General features: G+C 30.3%; 3 protein-coding genes across 9 annotated transcripts; 2 read left to right on the top strand and 1 right to left on the bottom strand.

Moving 5' to 3' along the window:
- Window positions 1-2058: 2058 nt before the first annotated feature.
- Window positions 2059-9503, bottom strand: LOC128397878 (uncharacterized). The gene is made up of 6 exons (XM_053358648.1): window positions 9048-9503; window positions 8747-8948; window positions 5906-6023; window positions 4973-5305; window positions 4044-4712; window positions 2059-3165 (listed from the first exon to the last, which is right to left on the bottom strand). The coding sequence occupies exons 1-6, from the start codon at window positions 9057-9059 to the stop codon at window positions 2460-2462; spliced, it is 2040 nt and encodes a 679-aa protein (XP_053214623.1). The 5' UTR covers window positions 9060-9503; the 3' UTR covers window positions 2059-2459.
- Window positions 9504-10923: 1420 nt separating this feature from the next.
- Window positions 10924-12511, top strand: LOC128397882 (ATP synthase subunit s, mitochondrial-like). The gene is made up of 4 exons (XM_053358657.1): window positions 10924-11192; window positions 11314-11519; window positions 11923-12085; window positions 12199-12511. The coding sequence occupies exons 1-4, from the start codon at window positions 11041-11043 to the stop codon at window positions 12311-12313; spliced, it is 636 nt and encodes a 211-aa protein (XP_053214632.1). The 5' UTR covers window positions 10924-11040; the 3' UTR covers window positions 12314-12511.
- A 152-nt stretch (window positions 12512-12663) lies between these two features.
- On the top strand, window positions 12664-20417 carry LOC128397879 (6-phosphofructo-2-kinase/fructose-2,6-bisphosphatase-like). 7 transcript variants are annotated; one of them, XR_008327017.1, is made up of 9 exons: window positions 12664-13162; window positions 13812-14312; window positions 14393-14618; window positions 14848-15049; window positions 15694-16275; window positions 16529-16658; window positions 18555-18682; window positions 19081-20111; window positions 20187-20417. XR_008327017.1 is itself a non-coding variant. In XM_053358653.1 (8 exons), exons 2-8 carry the CDS (start codon window positions 13907-13909, stop codon window positions 20247-20249), a joined length of 1737 nt encoding a protein of 578 aa, XP_053214628.1. In that variant the 5' UTR covers window positions 12664-13162; window positions 13812-13906; the 3' UTR covers window positions 20250-20417. The 7 variants fall into 7 exon arrangements, 6 of the variants coding, with proteins under 6 accessions (XP_053214628.1, XP_053214624.1, XP_053214629.1 ...); XM_053358653.1 differs by lacking the exon at window positions 19081-20111; XM_053358649.1 differs by having other exon boundaries at window positions 19081-20417.
- Window positions 20418-20631: the final 214 nt, after the last annotated feature.

Raw genomic sequence — 20631 nt, 5'->3', positions numbered from 1 at the left:
TGTTTTCAATTGAGAAGCAATGGATTCAAATTATAACCAACTCAAATCCATTGCTTCTCAATTGAAAACCAGTAGATCACAATAAACAATGAATAATTAGTATTGTTTTCAACTGAGAAGTAATAGATTCAAACTATAACCAACTTAAATCCATTGCTTCTCAATTGGAAACCAGTAGATTACTATTAAGAATAAATAATTAGATTAGTTTCTTATTGAGAAGAAATGGATTTGAATTGATTATAATTGAAATCCATTGCTTAAACTACTCACTCAAACATTCTATTAATAATTCTCTAATTAATTTAGTTAGCTTCATTATGAGGTCTCGTCGTTTCCGTTTGTTACACAAACTTAGTGTTTTACCGACACCAGCGAACGATATTGAGTTTAAAAATCAGTATTCATCTCAATCTAATTTTTAACTCACCTTTAGCTTTGATTGTTCATTGATGACTTAGGTAAACCATTATAACAATTAGTTAATCGTTGTACTCGTGTAATCATTAATTTATTTAAATGAATCAGACTTAATTTAGTTAATCCAGTTGATCTTCAAAGAAGAAGGTAAGAAAATTGATTGAAATGAGCAACTTTAATTGTTGAGGGACAGCTATTGGTTATCAAGGAATCGCAATTGAAAATAATCACTCATTTGATCACAATTAATTGGATTGCCTTAAAATTTAAAAGTAAACCCATTTTCTAAGATGCTTTGATTTTGCTACTTAACTGACGTTTTTATTTGAACAAATTTGATAAATTTCTTAATTTCTCCCAGTTAATCATTAATCACGCTCGAATCTAAATAATCATCGTTCATCTCGATCACTTGATTCAATTAATCTTTCTGATCCAACACTATCGATATAATAATTTCCTGGTCATCTGAATCAATTGCTTTGAATATTCTTCAGTACAAAAAGTCAACAATTAAATTGTGATCAATTATTTTCTTGATTGATTTGCTTAACAAATCTAACAATTAGAATTGACCAATAAAACATTAAATTTAATTACAAATTTTCGATACAAGATCAACAAACTTTTAACTTGTAACACCAATCAGAACACAGTGAGTGAGAACACTAGTATACACATACTAGTGTTCTGTATACTAGAATAAAATTTCATCATTTGATTAACAATAACGATAATGATAATTAAATTTACAGACAATCAAATCTAATGATTATCATTAAATCATGTAATTATTGACAATAAGTATCACTCTATCTCGTAAAGTCGACTTGTGGAACCTGAATGTGACAAAAGTGGGGCTGCGGCCGCTTGGCGGCCGCGCCCCACTTGTAGATAAAGAGTCTAGCTAATTTAATTTATATAAAAGTGGCTAATTTTGTTTCAGTTGGATGAATCAGAAAGAGACTTGTTCAGATAAACAATCACTCATCTGTTTTTACAATATTATTCGAAATAAAATGAGCATTTAATTATTGAATGTTATTGAAAGTTCAATATTTCTTCGTATTTGCAAAATTATTAACTTTGTTGTAATATAAAACCGCGTTTTTCAAATTTTATTCATATTTTTTAATAATTGCGCCGAGTTCACTTGCCATATATATATAAGTGTCTATATCTTCTTTCTGGGTCAGTTCCGATTTTGCGTCAGCAAAATTTATTAATGTCTAGTCTTAAAGTTGTTAATCATCTTGAGTCTTAATTTTTTGATTCAACTAATTGATTTGATTTATTTCTGATTAACTAATTGCTGAGAAAAAGTTGATCATAATCTTGATTATTTTATACAATTTGTAACCAAAAGTAATCAAAGGGTTTATTTATTGTTGGTTAATTACATAAGATTAATTTATTAATCTATTCTTAATTGTTAATATGGCAACAATTAAGAGATAAAAATAAACTAACTGATTGGAAACGAATCAACAATCAAATGAATAGTTAATCATTACAAGTGAAGAATGGAAAATGATTAAGGAAAAAGTTGTTGAAAATTAATCAATTGTAACAATCAACATTCTGACCAAATTAAATCATATTAATCACAATCGTAATTACGTTTAAGAGTCGTAATAATTTAAGAGATTAATGTTTTAATTAGTAAACAAATTGTATCATATGAAAAATATATGAATCCAAATTGTGAACAAAGTTAATTGTTGATTAACTTTTAAAAGGACAACAAATTGAAATATGGATCAATTAAAATTGTGTCTGTACAATACAACAAATTGTGATAATTAATATTAAATTTTGAGAGCGAAAGAAATGATTAATTAATTGTCAATTTGATTAATTAAAAGGTGGGTTTGTTTTTCGTTCATTTGAATAATTTGTTAATTGTTGAACAAACTTTCAACTCTCAAAGTAAAAGTTTTAATTACTCTTAATACTGTTGGATATGTTCATTGGTCAACCTGAAGGGCAATAAATTAATTAGGTAAATCAGTTTTAGAGGAAACAATTAGTTAATTGTTTCATTTTCCAATGAACAGTTTCTTCAGAGTATCAAGACTACCTCCTTGGGAAGTTTTTTTCCAGCATTTACATGAACCAGGAATTAGGAACCAATCATAATAGACTCTCATCTGATAGCAACCGACAGCATCATGGCCGTCACACTCTTCCTCTTTTACTGTTTCCGTTTTCCGGTTTGATGTTGAAGAAGTTGAAGAGGTCAAAGGTGGTTGGGTCGAAGCCGAAGCCGAGTGACTTGATGATACAATTTGAGGTTTTTCTTCATCATGATAGACCATCATTCTTGGTTTGGCTCCCCGACGATTCTCATCTGGTGCCATCATCATCATCGCTTCCTCTCGGTAACCAACTTTACGATTTAAATATTGATCTATTTCCGGGTAACTCATTGCTTGACCACCGATTCCAATTCCACCGCCAGGTAAATGGTGGGTCATTGGGTTCATTGGGTAACCATGAGGTGCATGTTTAACTTGATTGTGTGGGTGATTAACAAGATGACCATTACTATTAAGATGATGTTTTGCTTTGTTGTTATTATTATTGTTGTTGACCATTGGGTTAACTGTATAAGTTTTAATTTCACTTGGTGAGGCAATTAAATTGTTGAACTTTGGTTGAGGATAAAATATTTCAGCGACCAGTAAACTGACCCACCGAGGAGATTCATGACAAACTCCTTCCATGAAATCACATCGTCCTTTCCTGTAACAATTAAAAGAACAATTTAAATTAATCAACAATCAATTGTTTTGGTTAAAGGTTCGTTGAAAACAATTAACTTTGTTTCTAAATTGTGACAAAAGTTTTTTTTTCCAGCTCATGCCAACCATTGGGCTCAATTTATATATAACAGGATCTTTTTAATAACAACAATTAGTTAACTATTTCAAATAATTAATAACTTTATTCTTAATTCATTAATCTTTTAACTATGTTAAAGATTAAATTTCTATTCAAATTAATTCTAATTGTTGAGATATTGTTATCGTGACCGAGACCGTGAGTGAATGTCAATTACTAAATCTGAGTTGTTCTTGGTACCGTTGGGATAGTTAATTGGCGAGCAACAATTTAAATTAAATTACACAATTTACACAATTAAATGAGGTAAAGAAATAAATTATTATGCTAATTGTGTGTTCATTATTCATCAACCTGATTGTTGGAACATTGGAAAACATAATTTAAGAAACAACTAAACTTGGAACTAGTTTTCAGATTAAATTCAATTGTTCACCTTAAATTAACTCATCAATTAAAAGTTAGTTAAAAGGTTAGTAATAATTTATGGGTTAATTGTTGGGTAAAGAAATTGAGGTAACAAAACAATTAAAAGAGATTAATCAAAGTTTAACATGAGAAAGAGCGAAGAGGAAATATTAATTGTTTGTAAGGTATTAGAATCATGGTAACAATTAAGAGATATTATCATGGACCAAGAATAGGAACTTAAATTGTTCAAATTAACTGAATATCATTTTCAAGAGTGTTAAGTGTTTGGCTCATTTGGAGTATAAGAGAAGCGTTAAAATGTAATTGGACTATTTGATTGTCGATTTAATTGTTTGGATTGTACTTACACACACGAAGTTTTCTGAACTGTTTGGGTGAAATAACCTTCATGGGGAATCTGAACAACGTATTTCCAGACACCTTGATAGTTTCGAGCGTAAACTGGGGCTACATATTCCTCGATGGATGGACAGGGTGTCGGCGGTACCTGAGACACGGTCATTGTCTCGGATGAAAGGATATCCTCGAAGTCCAATGGTTTTTTCCTTCGAGCGGGAAGTAGACTGGAAATCGCTGTTGGATTAACGTTCATCAAATATTCAACGATCGCTGATAAAGGTGAAAAGTTATTGGCTGATGAAGATAAAGTTGAGGTTGAAGGAGCAGAATTGGCGTTTAGTGAGGCCAAAAGTGATAATACTTGGGTGAACATGGATTTTGATACATCAGAGGTTCCGGATGAACCGGAGGATGATGAAGATGAACCTGAAGATGAAGAAGAGGTTAAAGCAGCTGATGAAGGTGTTGATGATCCACTGGATGAGGATAAACTTGAGCTGCTTCCACTTCCTGCTCCGCTAAACTGTTGAAACAATGAAGCCAAAGAGCTTAAACTTTGAGCTGTGCTTGCAGCATTGGAAGCAGCGGTCATCACTTGAGCCGCTGAACTTAAGGTGGACAGTAGTCCACTCGAACCTGTATTCCCACCGCCAAGGGTTGACATCACCTGACATAATCTAGATAGAGAGGAAATAAAATGAGATTAATTGTAAACCATAATTACAACAATTAAACAAAGACTTCGGATAATTAATGTTTTCATTCAATGACCTCACAAAATTGTGACAAATTTGCAAAAGCAATTAACTGCATTGGCTTAATTACTGCTCTTCTTTCATTAATTGTCAGGCAAGGAAATTAAGGAAACACTGACTGATTAATCATTTCAACGAGGATTTTGCTAATTGTTGGTAAAATGATCAGTTGATTTACTTACATTCCCTCGTTTTGTTCACACACTTTCTGTCTTGCCTCCGTGTAATTAAATCCATGGCCGCCGAATTTGGCTTCACGAATTAAATCCCACCGTAGATTAGTTAAATCGGCTAATGATCGTTTCTTAATCAAATGATTTCCAGAGTAATCAAATCCTCCATTGCCAACAGGCTTAGATGAATAATCATCTTCATTATTATTTTGATTGCTGTTAATTGCTCCTAATTTAGTATCCGATGGGATCTTGGCCACTTTTGGTATATTGTTAATGTCTTGTTTTAGAAACGGTAATGAACGAGCCAGAAAGTGTAGTGTTTTATTTTTAATTAATTCACTGTTGAGACAATTAAGAAACGAAAATCAATTAGAAACAAAATTCAATCAGATTGAGAAACTCAGACACACAATTAAAATTGATTCTGATCTTAATCTGCTTGACCCAAATAATGATAATGAATCAAAAGTAATTTGATTTAAATGAACTAAAATCAAGTTATTTGATTGGATTTACTTTTTCAGCTTTTTTTCATCTTCGTTATTTGATTGTTGATTAAATCAATTGATTAATCAAGTTACACTTGAAATCACTTTTAATCTTAATTTGAAATTGATTGATTGTTGGTGGTTATTTTTTGTTATTGTTGTTGTTTGTTTGTAATTAACTAAGAAAAGTTAACCTTGAAATTGATTGTTTGAATTGTTGAGTTGTTATTAGTTTGGAAAAACAAAATTAAGTTAATTTGGTGGATAAACAATCAACTAAATTAAGGAAATGATCCCAAAGCTATTTAGGTAAGTCAAACAATGGGTCAAGTTATTTGGGTTTACAATTAACTATTGTGACAAATGAACCATTAATTGTATCATCAAATCAGCTTGAAATAATCAACCAATAGGTTGTAAAATTAACCACAATTAACAACAATTAACTTACAATGGATAAGGTTGACCAGTAATTGATTGTAACATGGGATTCAATGGGACATAACCTTTATTTAAATCACCACAGAGAGTGTCCTTTGGTGATAAACGATAATCACTTTTAATTGCTCCTAAATTGTTATGAAAAAAAAAGAGATTAAAAATAAGACAATTAGTAAATCATCAAATCAAGATCGCTGTTAATCAACAAATCATCATCATACTCTTGATAACCTTTCAAATTGCACAGAGAAATAATCAACTGACAATCAAACTCACAACATGGTCAAGATGATTAACTAACCAGCAACTTACATGAAATGATGATTAGTAAATTGTTGCCAAAGTTAATTGTAAACAATTTACTTCCTTGGGAAACATTAAACTTAAACTCTCATTGTTATTAAACCTAAATTGTTGCTTGATTATTTCATTATCATATATTGTGTAGACCAATGATTAAATAGGTCCTAAGGTCACCCTCACAGGGTGATGATGATAACAATTTAAAATGATCATCATCTTAATCATGATAATCAACAATTTCTTTTGATGAAAAATATATAAAAAAAATCATCAGGATGCAACAATTGGAAAATAATATGATAAAAATGATGAGAATCATTTTCATTTAAATAATAATAATGATCATCTTGATGATAATAGATTTCAATAGGATGATGATTGTAATCTAATTGAATGGAGTCAAACTGTTAACCCAACAATCAACTAATAGAAAAATATATCAAACTCAAGCCAAGGAACTTTAATCACAACAATAATAACAATTTGATCCTTTCATTCAATTGTTTTGGTTACGGATTGGTGACACTTTGTGAGTGAAAAAAAAGACATCAACTTAATCATCTTCATCTTCATCTTAATCCTTCAATAGCAATTGAGTTACATTGTCTTGGTTGTGAATAAGTTACAATGAGAATTCAATTGATTAAATCCTTTGATGTTCACAATCAAGTTAATCAGCTTCATTTCCACTGAGTTAATCACAACAATTTACATTATTTACTTTAATCATTTCACTTTTTTTTTCTCATTGTCCATCAATATTATCATTCCCAACGTTGTGAAAACTTTTTCAAACTTCAATTGTTGATTTTGTTTGATTAATTTTTATTCTGATTGTAGTTAATTGTAGTAATAATAATAAGGTGTAGTTAAGGTCAATATGATTATATAATATCTTGATAATCTATTTTTGGTTTTCATCATTAACATGGTAATCAAGTTAATCTTGAAAACATAATCACAATCAACCGTTAGTTTATGTCAAAAATTGTTACCATTTTTTGATTATCAACAATTTAATGATGATGTTTAACCTAAATCTCATATGATTAACTTGATTCTTTAAATAGTAAATCAAATATGATGTTAACCATCATAACCATTTGAATATCAAGTCCTGGATAATTGATTGTTCATTGATTGAGAGAAAAATTAACTAATTTCCCAACTAAATTAATCATAACCAGCAAGTTGATTAATTTGATTGTTGTCAATTCAGTTGATCCATTTTTTTTTTGTGAGGAAACAAAAATTTATATCAATCAGGTTAATGTTGACTCTAAATCAATAATTAATTGATTACTGATTGGACACTAATTTAGTAATTGTAGTGATTTGTATTCAATTACGATTATGACTTTCGTTAATTGTTGAGGATTTTAATCAATCAGAAAATTGAGAAATCATGATTACGATGACCTCTTGATATCCTAACAGTTTCTTAATCATCACGAAATTCAAGGTGAAATTAGCAATTAATTGTTGTTTAAATTTACAGTTAAATTGTTAACCATTTATCGTGATGATTATTCAATGATCAATAATAACAATTTACTAACTAACAACAATATATAAATAATACAAAAAAAAATGAGTAAAAAAAATGGATTCAATTGATTGACGTTAACCAGAAGGATAAATTATCAATACAATTGAGTTAATTCAGTTGCAGTTAAATAAATTGTCATGATTCTGACACGATGAGAATGATGCTTTTTACCTGGCCAATTGTTGATCCATGAAGGTAATAGATTTAATTTAATTTAAACCTAACAATCAACTCAATTATCATGATATCTGTTTATATTTAATATCTATGTCATTCATGTTAACCAATATACCAAATTATAACGGTACTTTGTTGGTCATTATCTTAATCTCATCATGTTACCTTGACCTGTTGACCAGTGATTCTGACACTGAAATAACAGTAATCATAATAATAATCAAGGTAAATCTATTAAGAAGCGGAAGTTTCATGTTGATCAACAATTAAGAAGCATAAAAGTTAAATTAACTTCCGACTCAATGAATAAACTTTTTTTTTGTTGGAAAACAATGTTATCATTACAATTACAATTACAATCATCGTTATGATGATCATTAAATTTGATTACATTGAGAGTTTATCCTTTCACCCTTAACTGATTGTTGGCTGACAAAAAAAAAGTAATAATTTAGTAATGATTAAGGCCTAAGGGTTGATTAGATCATTCTCACTTGCCCTTAGGGTATGATAATTGGTTTCTTTGTCTTTGGTTAATTGTTTAACTTTTTTTCTTGACCTTGAGTTGATTATTATGCGGAAATGATAAACTTTTTGTTTTTCTTAAATGGTTACAATTAGTTAATTAGATGATAATTTGTACGTGGACACATCCTATTGTTTAATTGTCGCAGTTTAAAATTGCTTTCAACACAATTAACGGTTCAGTTGACAAAGAATCAAGTTAATCGTTGAAATAGAAAAGTTGAAAACAAATTGTTACAATTAACCATCGATTAATTGATTGATTGAATTAAAGAGAATTGAAATTTAATTATTTACCAGGACATGGGACATTTGCCGGTAGATAGGGTGGTTTAAGTACACGGGGTGGGACACCATGGGCTCGGGTCGCTTTCTCAAAGGCATAATAGCCCGGGGGCTGTTGCGAGTCTGTTAATGTTGATGGTGGTGAAGGTGGCGATGAATCCGATCCATGGACAATTAATAAAACAGTCAAATTAATAATAATCACAATAAAAGCCTACATAGAGAAAGAAATTAGATTAATCAACTAGAAGAGTAACAATTAAGGAGACACTTAATTCACAGGGATTTTAATTGATTCTCATTTTGATGTTACCTTAAGATTCATGTTGATATTAAAAGTGATGATTGTGTCATGACGAACAGAATAAGAAACAATTAAAAATCAATTTTAGAATAAGAACAAAAAAAACAATCACAATTAGTGACAGTTATCGATTAATTTAGAAATCATATCGGATCACAATTGCTGAGAACAATTAAATTAGATGTTGGGTTTACAATCAACGAACGATGAAGATGTTGAGTTACCTTGTTTACCCTTAAACTTGGAAAAGATTAAAGTTGGAACATGAAAATTTTACCTTTCGTCTTCATCTTCATCATCTTCATCCCTCCTCCTCCCTCTTCTTATCTTCATCATCATCTTTACGGTGTATAAACCAGTCCCTCTAGTCGTTTAGTCCCAGTTACGGCCTCAGCCCTAACGGAACCGGAATAATATCTTTCTCTTTCTCTCTCTCTCTCTCTCTCTTTCTATCTCATTCATTTTCTTACCATTTTTTGTATTCACTTGAATTTATAAGAACAGGAAGAAAATGATGAAGATGAAGATAAAGATGAAGATGAAGATGAAGATGAAGATGAAGATGATGAAATTGATGCGATTCTTGATTTTGTTTTTTCCTCTTCTTTTTCATTCAATCTTCTTGTTCTGTTACCTGTTCAATGTCACTGACCGTTGGTGACCTGCGAAAGTTTTTGGGTCTGGATGATTTTTTTTTCATCTCAGAAACAGAAATGAGCTAATATTTAATTACATAGATTGTTGATAATCATCATATTGATTATTCTTAGGTAACAATCAGTTAATCACTTGGAATTAATCATTAAGAATGAGAGTTAACTCTTCCGTTCAATTCATATAACCAGTTTTTTCCTTTGCGATGATAAAAAATTTGGAAACCAGATTAACTAATCAACTTTTAATTTCTCCTAATCATCATTAGTTTACTGATTGTTATTGACAATCAATTAATTAGTCGGTAAAAGTTTACTAAACTCATTGATTGTTTGGGGAAAATTTTATCTGATCATTTGAAGGTGACTTTTAATTTCTGATAAAAAAAAAAAGTTTTTCAATCAGATTCTAATTGTTGTTGATTTTAATTGCTCATGCTAATTACTTTCTCCTCTCTTAATTGAGATTAGATTTACAAATTTGTATTTACATACTTATCTAAATTAATCACTTTCTGTGTTGATTTAAATTGTCCAATTTGTTGCTGGTTATGTTCAATCAACCAAATTGTTGAAAATATATTCTCAAGTATTAATTGTAATTGTTGTTAAATTTATGTTATATTAATCAGTCAACCGATTTTAACTCAATCATTAGTTAGAAACAGTTGATTAACTTGGCAAAAATTTAACAATTTATTGAATAATTTAGTTTTTAACTTGAGAGGAAAAGGAAAAATATTCATCTCAACAATTTGTTAATCATTTTGATAATTTCTAAATTTAAATCTCTCCTCAGAATCAATAAACTCTCACAATTTAGGACAATTAACTGAAGAGAGAGCGAGCAAAAGTAAACTTGATTATCACTTTCAAGATAACCACAACTAATTAATCATCATCATCATCAGTTAATTGTGAATGTACAACAAGAAAACTCCAACTAATTAACAATCAAAAATGGTAATAGAAGAGAAGAAAAAATTTTCTCTTCCAACAATTTAAAAATCTATTGACACAATCAACTCAAAATTTAGAAGAAGAAAAAAAAAGAGGCTAATTAAGCTAATCAAATACTTAATGATTACAATTTTCTATTCCAACAATTTAATCGCAATTTTAATTTTCTAATTGTCAATTTAAATACGAATTTGGGTCCGTTTGAAAAAACCGCCATTCGATCGCTTGTTCCCTCTGAAAATAATCACATGTGAAGATGAATTTATATTCAGTTGGTTGATTGATTGTTAATTCATTTTTTTGCTTTCGTTTCTTCAATTGTAACCTCGATCTGTTTTCTTATTGTTTTTTGTTTAAATTAATTCTAATTGTATTGCCATTTACTCAAAATGATGCGAGTTAATGTAATGAAAACTATCGCTTCCCTGAGGCCATCAAGATTTGTCTCAAATTATGGGAAACTCAAGCTAGCCAAAGAACCGGCGGAGCAAATTCATGCGAGACATTTTTGGACTTATTGGTTAAATTTAGTTTCAAACAAGTAAGTTAATCAAACAATTATCATCTGATTGTTCACATTGACATTAGTTCTATTTGTTAAATTTCTTTTTTACTTCTTTTCTCTTGGTTAATCTGTATGTTTCTACCGATTTTTGCTTTAGGGTTTATCAAGAGCGTCTTGAAGAAGCTGGACCTGAACAAGCTTGTGCCGAATGGTTAATTAGAAATGGTTGCGAAATTAAATGGACTAGTAGGGATAAATTACAAACTGATTACAATGACATGCCAGATATGGATGAATCTACATGGATTCAAGGGATTAAAGCAGACAATTCATCGATCATGGATATTGGTTTTGAGCATTTAAGTAAGTTTGGAATATTATAAATGTTGTATGTGTTAACCTTGAGAGAAAATCTCTTTTTCTTTTATATAATCAATTACATAATCAGTGACATGATTAATTTGATTATATTTTCTCTTTCAATTGACAATAACGATTATTAATAATCATTTTCTTTTTATCCTATCCATGAGTTTGCAATATCCTATTCATTTTAAGTTTTATCTCTTAACCATTTTAGAAAAGAAAAAGAGAATTAATTTTATTCTATCAGACAGAAAATTCTACATTCGCTTCTTCTATATTTTGTTCTGATTTTCTTTCTCTCTTTCATTGATGATGATCTTTCGCTCTGCTAAATTAGCATAATCGAGGCACTTTATTAGTGATGGATTTTTAATTTTAATTTCTTTCTTTTTCTCTGCAGAATTTATTAAAGGCCCTGAGAAGATAATATTCCGCCGGTGTCATTACCTTTCTGATGACGCTTTAGAGAAATTAGATTGTATTGGACATTCGCTGCGTCATTTACAGTTAATTTCCTGTCACAATGTCACCGATGAAGGTGTTTGCTCTTTGACTCGATTAAGGTTAGTTAACCTTCACTTAATTGTTATTCTTTCAAAGATTCTAATTGTCATTTTAATTTCTTTTCTCTCTCTCTCTCTCTTTTCGCTTCTTTTATCCTAATTTTTTTCTATAGGAAATTAAAATTTATCAAACTGTTTGATTTATCGTCCGTCAAAGATATTGATAGCTGCCGTCAACACTTACAAGATGGTTTACCTGAGTGTGTAGTCGATTGGGTTAAATTGTGATCAATTTGCTTAATTATCAAAGAAAACAAAAAGGAGACAAAACTATCATTAAATTATGATCACAATCTTTTTAACTAATCATCTAAATTTCTCATCGATTGTTACTACTACATCACTGCCCTTTGTAATTAACCTCTGTAAACACTATGCGTTCAAATTATGGAAATTAATCATTAAATAATTACTACAATTAGTTAATTATTTTGAAAAAGACGCTCAATCGATTTTGGTTCAGACTCAATTGTCCCCATGATCCTCAAAGGAAACCAACGAAATCAACTGATTATCTCGGTCCAATCATGATTCCAAACTCGAGAAATTCTACCCATTGAATTAGTGAAATTGTTCCAATTCCATTCACTAATTTAATCAATTTAATTGTCAATTAGCTTTTCGAATTACCGAAAAAGTTCAAAAAATCGACGAGCGATGTCGCCACTTGTACTTTTCTCTTTAATTTTCTCTCAAATTTTAATTGTAACATTGAAAAGAAAGAAATTCATCATTTCCTTAATCACAATTAAGGAAACAGAGAATTTTTTTTCTAATTCTAATATCAATTTCACTTGAGACTGACCATTGGTCAATCAGATAATTTGGTTCATCTTTAACGCTTCTATCTTTAAATATAACGAAAGTGTTCAAATGAAAACAAATTTAGTCTGATTATCGTAACAATCAGTTTACCATTTCAACTACCGCCAAATTGTCTTTAAATTGTATTAGTTAATTGTTTGTTCTAAAATGATTAATCAAAATTATCATCAATTATTTTCAATTGTTCTATTAATATAAAGAAATATGTCAACAATTACACTTTTTGCTTGCCAATTTTGTCTCATCTTCAATGTAAGTATTTATATCTTTAAGCCTCCTCTTGATTGTTTACATTGACTCGTACTCAATTTGAATGACAAGCTCAATGTCACACAATTAACTCTTAATTATAATCTAAATTTTGTCTCCCATTATCATGACCAAGTGAGATTTACATGAGCCTATCACCACCACCAGCAGAACTCATTGTTTACTAAGCCAATTTGCCATCAAAACAAAACAATTTTATCTATAATAATGTGAACCAGAAAGTAAACGATCAACCCAATTAATTGGTTTGTTTTAATTGTCTATGAAATTGAATTGAACAGTAGCCTTGAAGATGAGAAAAAGACAAAAACAGACAGAGAATTAGAGAGAGAAAATGATAAATTGTAGTAACCGAATATTGGTAATTACAATGAGAGAGTTTATTGGCATTGGAATTAACAAAATTATTCTCCATGATGTTTACCTCACAAGATGATGGAAGAAGAGAAAGGAAGTAATCATCAAGGTTGTTCTCTCTCATTCTAATGTAATTCTCTCCCTAATCTTCTCACTTTTTCTTTCTCCCTCATCAGTGAATCTCTTGCACTGTTTTACCATTGACTCTTTTTCTCTCAATCGTAATTAACTTTTTTTCTATTGTAACAATTTATTTTCTTCTTTGTTTTTACAGCAACATCATCGTTTTTAAATTATTGTTTAAAGTGAAAGAAAATCAATTACCAACAATAAAGGGAAAAAGAGTTAATTGTTGATCGATTAACAATAATGATCCAAACAGGAGGAGACGATAAGGACGAAACCAATCAATCATTGACTCTAAATGATACTGACCCTGGTCGTCCACCAACACCACAATTAACTTCATCATCAATCCAATCACCTTCAACTCTTTCAATATCAACAGCTACTTCGGGTTCTGGTTCAGTTGAATCGCCCAATGGTGGTACGAGTGGTGGTATGGGCAGTGGTGGATTAAGTCCTGGTTTACAAGATCAACAAACACAGACCAAAGATTCCCGAACACCTAAACAAGGATTAGTTGAACAATTATCTCCCCAACAATTAGCACAATTACAATTAGCTAAACAACAGACCCAACAACAGAAACAAGCTGATGGACCTTCGAGGAAAATATCACAATCAAGTGGAGCTAAACCATTCCCAATAAGAGGTAATTTTCTGTGTGATATATATAATTTTTCTTGATTTACAATTAACTAATCATAAACCTCTCTCTCTTTAATTAAACAGGTGATCGTACAACAAGCTATGTGAATATACCACATATCATTGCGATGGTTGGTTTACCTGCTCGAGGTAAAACTTATATCGCTAAGAAATTAACCCGTTATCTTAATTGGATTGGAATTAAAACTCGAGTGTTCAATGTCGGTGAATATCGGCGACAGGCCACCGAAGCTTATAAGAATCACGATTTCTTTAGGCCAGATAATAAGGAAGCCATGATTATCCGAAAGTAAGAATTATCTTCAAACAATTAATCAGTTGATTGTTTTTCGTTACTTTGAAACTCATTAACTTGATATTCATTTGATTTTCATCTCTATTGTAACATTATATCGAAATCTTTGTTTTCGGCTAATTGTTAAATCAATAGTAATAACAAATTAATCTCTCTTACCATCATTATCAATCAATTAATCGTTAATTAATCTTGTTTGTTTTCTTGATTTACTTTTGAACAGTAAATGCGCTTTGGATGCTCTTGAAGATATGTGTAGCTGGTTAACCGAGGGCAACGGCGAAGTGGCCGTTTACGATGCCACTAATACGACCTATGCCCGACGTCAATTGATCTACGATTTCGTGGTTGAAAAATATGGATACAAATTGTTTTTCGTCGAATCAATTTGCGAAGATCCTGAGATCGTCGAGGCCAATATTCGGGTCAGTACCATTAATTAATTAGAGCAATTTGTTCAAGTACCATTTTCGCATCTTCCTTTGATCGTATATACTTATTATCTAAATTAATTGTCTTGTTTGATTAGGGGAAAATTACTCTTTAATTGATAATTAGCCACGAAACTTTAATTGAGAAATTTTTTTCCCATATCTTGATTGTTATACTTACTTTTGGTTAGCAACTATTGATTAATTGTGTTGTGTAAGACACAATTAAAGGTGATTTACTTTTGTTTATCATTTATGACGATCAAGAGGCTTGTCACTGATTATGATTGGTGATGACAATCATAGAGTTAATTGTTACAATCAATTATTTTCCATAAAGTAAATTGTTGTTTTCTCGTTAAATAATAATGATAATTATCTCTGTAATTATAAGAAAAATGAGTTAATTTTTTTGTTCTATCACAATTAATCATTAATCGTAAATCAATATTAGTCAAGGTAATTAATTGTTGACAATCTAACAGAGATTCACATTTATAAAACAGAGGAAAATGTCTGATTGATTAGAAACATTTTCTCCCAAGTTGTAATCATCACAATTGATTGTTTTGTCTACTCTTTGATATCAGATTTGATTTGAGTTGTAATTCACAATCATTTGTATTTTCACCTAATAGGAAGTCAAAGTTCACAGTCCAGATTATCGTAATATGGCTCAGGATAAAGCTTTACAGGATTTCCTGCAACGAATTGAACATTACAAAGACGCTTATCAAACATTGGAAGAGAATAAGGAAAAAAATTATTCGTTCATTAAAACTTTCAATGCTGGCGAAAAGGTTTTAGTCCATCGGCACGAGGGGCACATTCAATCTCGAGTTGTTTACTATTTGATGAACATTCATATTACTCCTCGATCGATTTACCTAACCCGTCATGGAGAAAGTGTTTACAATCTTCAAGGTCGAATCGGTGGAGATTCTGAACTCTCTGAGAGAGGTGGACAGTATGCGAAAGCACTTGCACAATACATTTCCGAGCAAAAGATTCCTCGACTTCGAGTTTGGACCTCACAATTACAGCGAACCATTCAAACCGCTGAAAGTATTTGTGCCCCACAGGAAAGGTGGAAAGCTCTCAATGAGATTGACGCTGGAATATGTGAAGAAATGACATATGAAGAGATCCAAGAAAAATATCCCGAAGAATTTGCTCTTCGTGATCAGGATAAATTTCATTACCGTTATCCCAAAGGCGAGGTTAGTAATTTGATCCTTTCCATGGACATTTAACAGGAACGTTTTTCTTTAACGAAAAATGTTCAATCACTTCTAGAAGTAGAAAAAAACTCCTCCCGAATTTGAACCTTGAGATCGACAAATCGAAAGACAATCCAATATCGATTACAAACACTAATTATCACATAATCAAATTACCTTCAAGTTTAATTAGGGATTATATTAATTTCTATTCTCTTTTCCATATCCATTCTTTATTATTGTGGTAATTTAGTCTTACGAAGATCTTGTTGCTCGACTGGAACCCGTTATTATGGAGCTCGAACGTCAGGAAAATGTTCTAGTGGTCGCTCATCAAGCTGTTCTTCGTTGTCTTTTGGCCTATTTCTTGGACAAAAGTTCAGGTAAGATAATCGAAAATCCTTTTAAATATAATCACCATGATGTGTTTCCAATCATAAAATTGATAATAAGAAGATAGAAAAATTGTCAAATCAATTAATCGCAGCAAAATAATTCAGATAATTAAGATTAGTATTACAAACAAAACTTAATCACTCAATAGTATCAGAATATTAATCAATAGTAAAGGATAACGGCAACAATTAAACACAATTGAGAAATTATTTTTAGGAAAAACAAAATGATAACAATAATGAACACACAAAATGAGTATCATAATGAAACATAGACTAGATTTAGATGATAATAAACAATTAGTTAATTGCGAAGGAAAAAAAAACTAGAATATACAAGAAAAGTATATAAGAAAAAAAAGTCAATCGAGTGGGAACATTTCTTTTGTTCATGTTGATCGTTATGAACGATTATCGTTGTTTTATTACAATTGAATTTGATTAACCATTTGATTGATTGTTGAAAATTGACACATTTCAATTACTTAATTGTAAAGAATCAAATCAGTCACAATTTACTTGATTGATCTCTTAGACTTTGTATTCCTCCTTCTCCCCTTCCTTAGCTATGATGCCAGTAATCAAAACTCCATTACATACCATCATCAAGTTGACACCAGTGGCTTATGGTTGCAACATTGAGGAAATAGTTGTTCCAATTGATGCAGTTGATGATCACAAGCTTCTATGATATGATGAAGAGATTAACAATTTAAAAAAACGAGAGAACTATCAATAATTAAGAAGACAATTAAAAAAAGAATAGAAAAAAGTTAGGAAACTTTGTCGTAGTTGTGTTGATAGTAAAGATATGGAGAGAAACTTTGGATTGATGATTAAACTTCAATCAACTAATCGTCCAGAAACAATTAACAACCAAAATACTCTTAAATTAATTAACTCTTAATTTGCAATAATTTTACTTAATCTCTATCTCTCTCTCTCTCTCTCGCTCTCTAACTCTTAATCTCTTTGCTCTAACTGACCATTTCTAATAATTGGTAACTACTATTAACTTATCAACCTAATTTAAAACTTTGACTCTAATTGCTACAATTCCAATGTGCAAATCCCCAAGGATTTATGGAAAATTAATTAACTATTACCTGTTGATTCCAATTAACTAATCACTAATTGTTAAATTTTCGTTACCTTTTCTCTCTCTACTTCCTTTTCCTGCCAAACTTAATAACCAACCATTACTTAGATTAATTAAATTAGAGATTATCGTAATTAATATTAGAAGAGAGATGAGAAAGAAATCAAATTAATTGTTACAATTACATTTCATGTATTTAATTGTTTATGTTAAATTGTTATGATAAATCAAGAAAACTAAATTAATCGTTAACTGTTACTGAAAATGTACAAATATATATTTCTAAATAGTTGATTATTTAAATTAATTTGATAATCAATACAAATAATGAGTGTGATAATTACCAATAATCAGTGAATTAGTAAAATAAGTATTATAATTAACAGAAAAAAAAATATAATAACAATTAAATTTAATACTCGATAAGAGCGAGAGAAAAGTGAAAAGAAAACAAAATTGATTATCAAATTAACTTTAAAATCAACTATCGATTATAATTGTTAATCAACTAATTCTAATAACAATTAATTGTTGTTAAAAATCGTATTATTTTCCTCCTCTAATTCAATTGATAATATTTTTCTTTCAACAATCAACCACATCCAAAACTCTTGTTACCGATTATACAACGAAAACTTTTGTTGATTAAAAACTAATTGTTATATTTAAATTGATGATGTTTCAAACTGACAATCAACTAATTGTACACACACACAAATAAATACCTGTTGGAATCAATTATCTTTACATTTTCTTTTTTTTCTTCTTCTCTTTATCTATTGTAGAGGATCTTCCTTACTTGAGAGTTCCGTTACACACAATTATTAAATTGACACCGATTGCCTATGGGTGCGAGGTGACCGAGTACAAGGTTCCCATTGAAGCGGTTAACACTCATCGGGAGAAACCCAAGGTGAGGAATCAAAGAAAAAGACGGAAAAAAAGGTCAAAATCAAAACTAGGATTTACGAAAATATTATCAGGATAAAGATGAGATTAAATATCAAGAGAAGATCGAAACTTATTATCGTTATTAAATCTAATATATAAGATCGAAAGACCAACTCAATTATTAGAAGGTATTATGAGTTAAACGGAGGAATAACGGGACTTTTAGAATGTTTATTTGTTTATTATCGATTTTTGATCTGCTTTAATTTGGGACTTTTCTCGAAATGAGTTTGGATTAGATTTTGGTTTTCGCTTCTCTTTTTTTTAATTGTTATTAGCTGATTGGTTTAGATGACGAATTTGTATTTTTCTTTTCCTTCTTCTATGTTGTGTGATTTATTATTTCTTCCCTTCGTCCAGGTCTTACCGAAAATATCGTTATCATCGTACCATCATAGGTCGTCTCTTGCCGATGTTCTGGCTTTGACATTGAGCCAAGAGAAAGCTGGACTTCGGCGACAATCCTCTTCTCCCCGGACTTCAGATTATTACAAATTCTGATTACAATCAATTTCTATGTGATGATAATCGATTAAAAGATCATAACATGATCTTCATTGGCTTCTATTCAGTACTTAACTTTTTATTCTGTATCACCGATTATCATCAACTTCATCTCTACTATAATACCAACATCATTTTAATTGTTTTGTTCTTTGTCCAATCATCCAACTGATTTAGCAGTTCTTCATCTTTAAACTGTCACAATTGTCAAAAAGTTGATGTAATCTCATCACAGCCATAACCTGACAGGCCACACGAATGAGAGCCGTTCGCCTTGATCGCCCAGTCACTTTACCTTTCAAATTGAGCTTTTCCTTTTCGCTTTACCTGATCAACATCGCGATTCAATTTTGTGTCATGAACTTTGTTCACCTTTCGCTATTCCAACAAATCGCTTCAATTTCATTTATTTAACATCTCTTAATCTCTCTCATGTCTCAAACAAAAATTCTAAGCCTTTGCCCTTTGTTAATCCATAAAATCTCAATAGTCTTAATCACTAATCCACCGAGAGAGAATCAAAACTCTCTCTCTCTCAATGTTTCTTGGAATCTCTTGATTGCTTTCCAATCTCAATTGTCTATCTAATCAACAATTAGTTTTCTTCTTACAATATAATCGAAAATCTCAAATTAATCTCATATTTCAAGCTTTCTAAATATTTTTCGCTTGATTCACAATAATCTCTCTGTTATCTGATACTTAATCTAATCCACTAATTAGCTTTAATCAATCAATCAGATCTCTTAATTATGATTATGTTGTTATGTTTTCTCATTCCATTTGATTTACACCTAATTCACTTTTAATATGCTTGCCAAGTGATCATTGAAATCGCTTTCGTGTTAACAATTAATCTTATCCAGTAACAATTGTCAATTGTAAATGTAAATCCAACAATTAACTCTATTTGCTTGGAGAATTTAAATTTCTTGATTAACTTATTCTTTCCCTCCCAATAGAATGTTAGTCGACTTAGAACTACCGCCGAGGCCTTGAAGACCGTTCCAGTGCATCCCTTGTGATTAATTGCGATCGTGATTAACTTTAATTGTAAAATAGTGAGAAATTGGTGGATCCAAATCAATGGATGTTGATTCAAATTAACCATCGTAATCAAATTTCTTGTTAGATTGTTTGTTTTTTTATCACATTTGATAGTATTAAATTTATTTTATAATCGTACAACTAAATTGTTGGTAATTGTTGTTATTTTTTGTTATTCTTCGGGTTAAATTGTTACGATAATATGATGGTAATAATTAAATTATCTTTTCTGATAACAATTAAGAAAAGATCTCAACTTTTAATTGATAATTAAAAGTTGACAGCAATTCAAAGTTTCAACAATTGGATTGATGATAATTGACAAAATCAATGTTTGTTTTTTATTTGTTATTATTTAAA

This window comes from Panonychus citri, unplaced genomic scaffold (assembly GCF_014898815.1).
Source record: "Panonychus citri isolate SS breed McGregor unplaced genomic scaffold, ASM1489881v1 Contig00040, whole genome shotgun sequence".
Classification (NCBI taxonomy): Eukaryota; Metazoa; Arthropoda; class Arachnida; order Trombidiformes; family Tetranychidae; genus Panonychus; species Panonychus citri.
The sequence above is the reverse complement of the archived record's forward strand: the minus strand, read 5'-3'. Positions and strand labels throughout refer to the sequence as shown.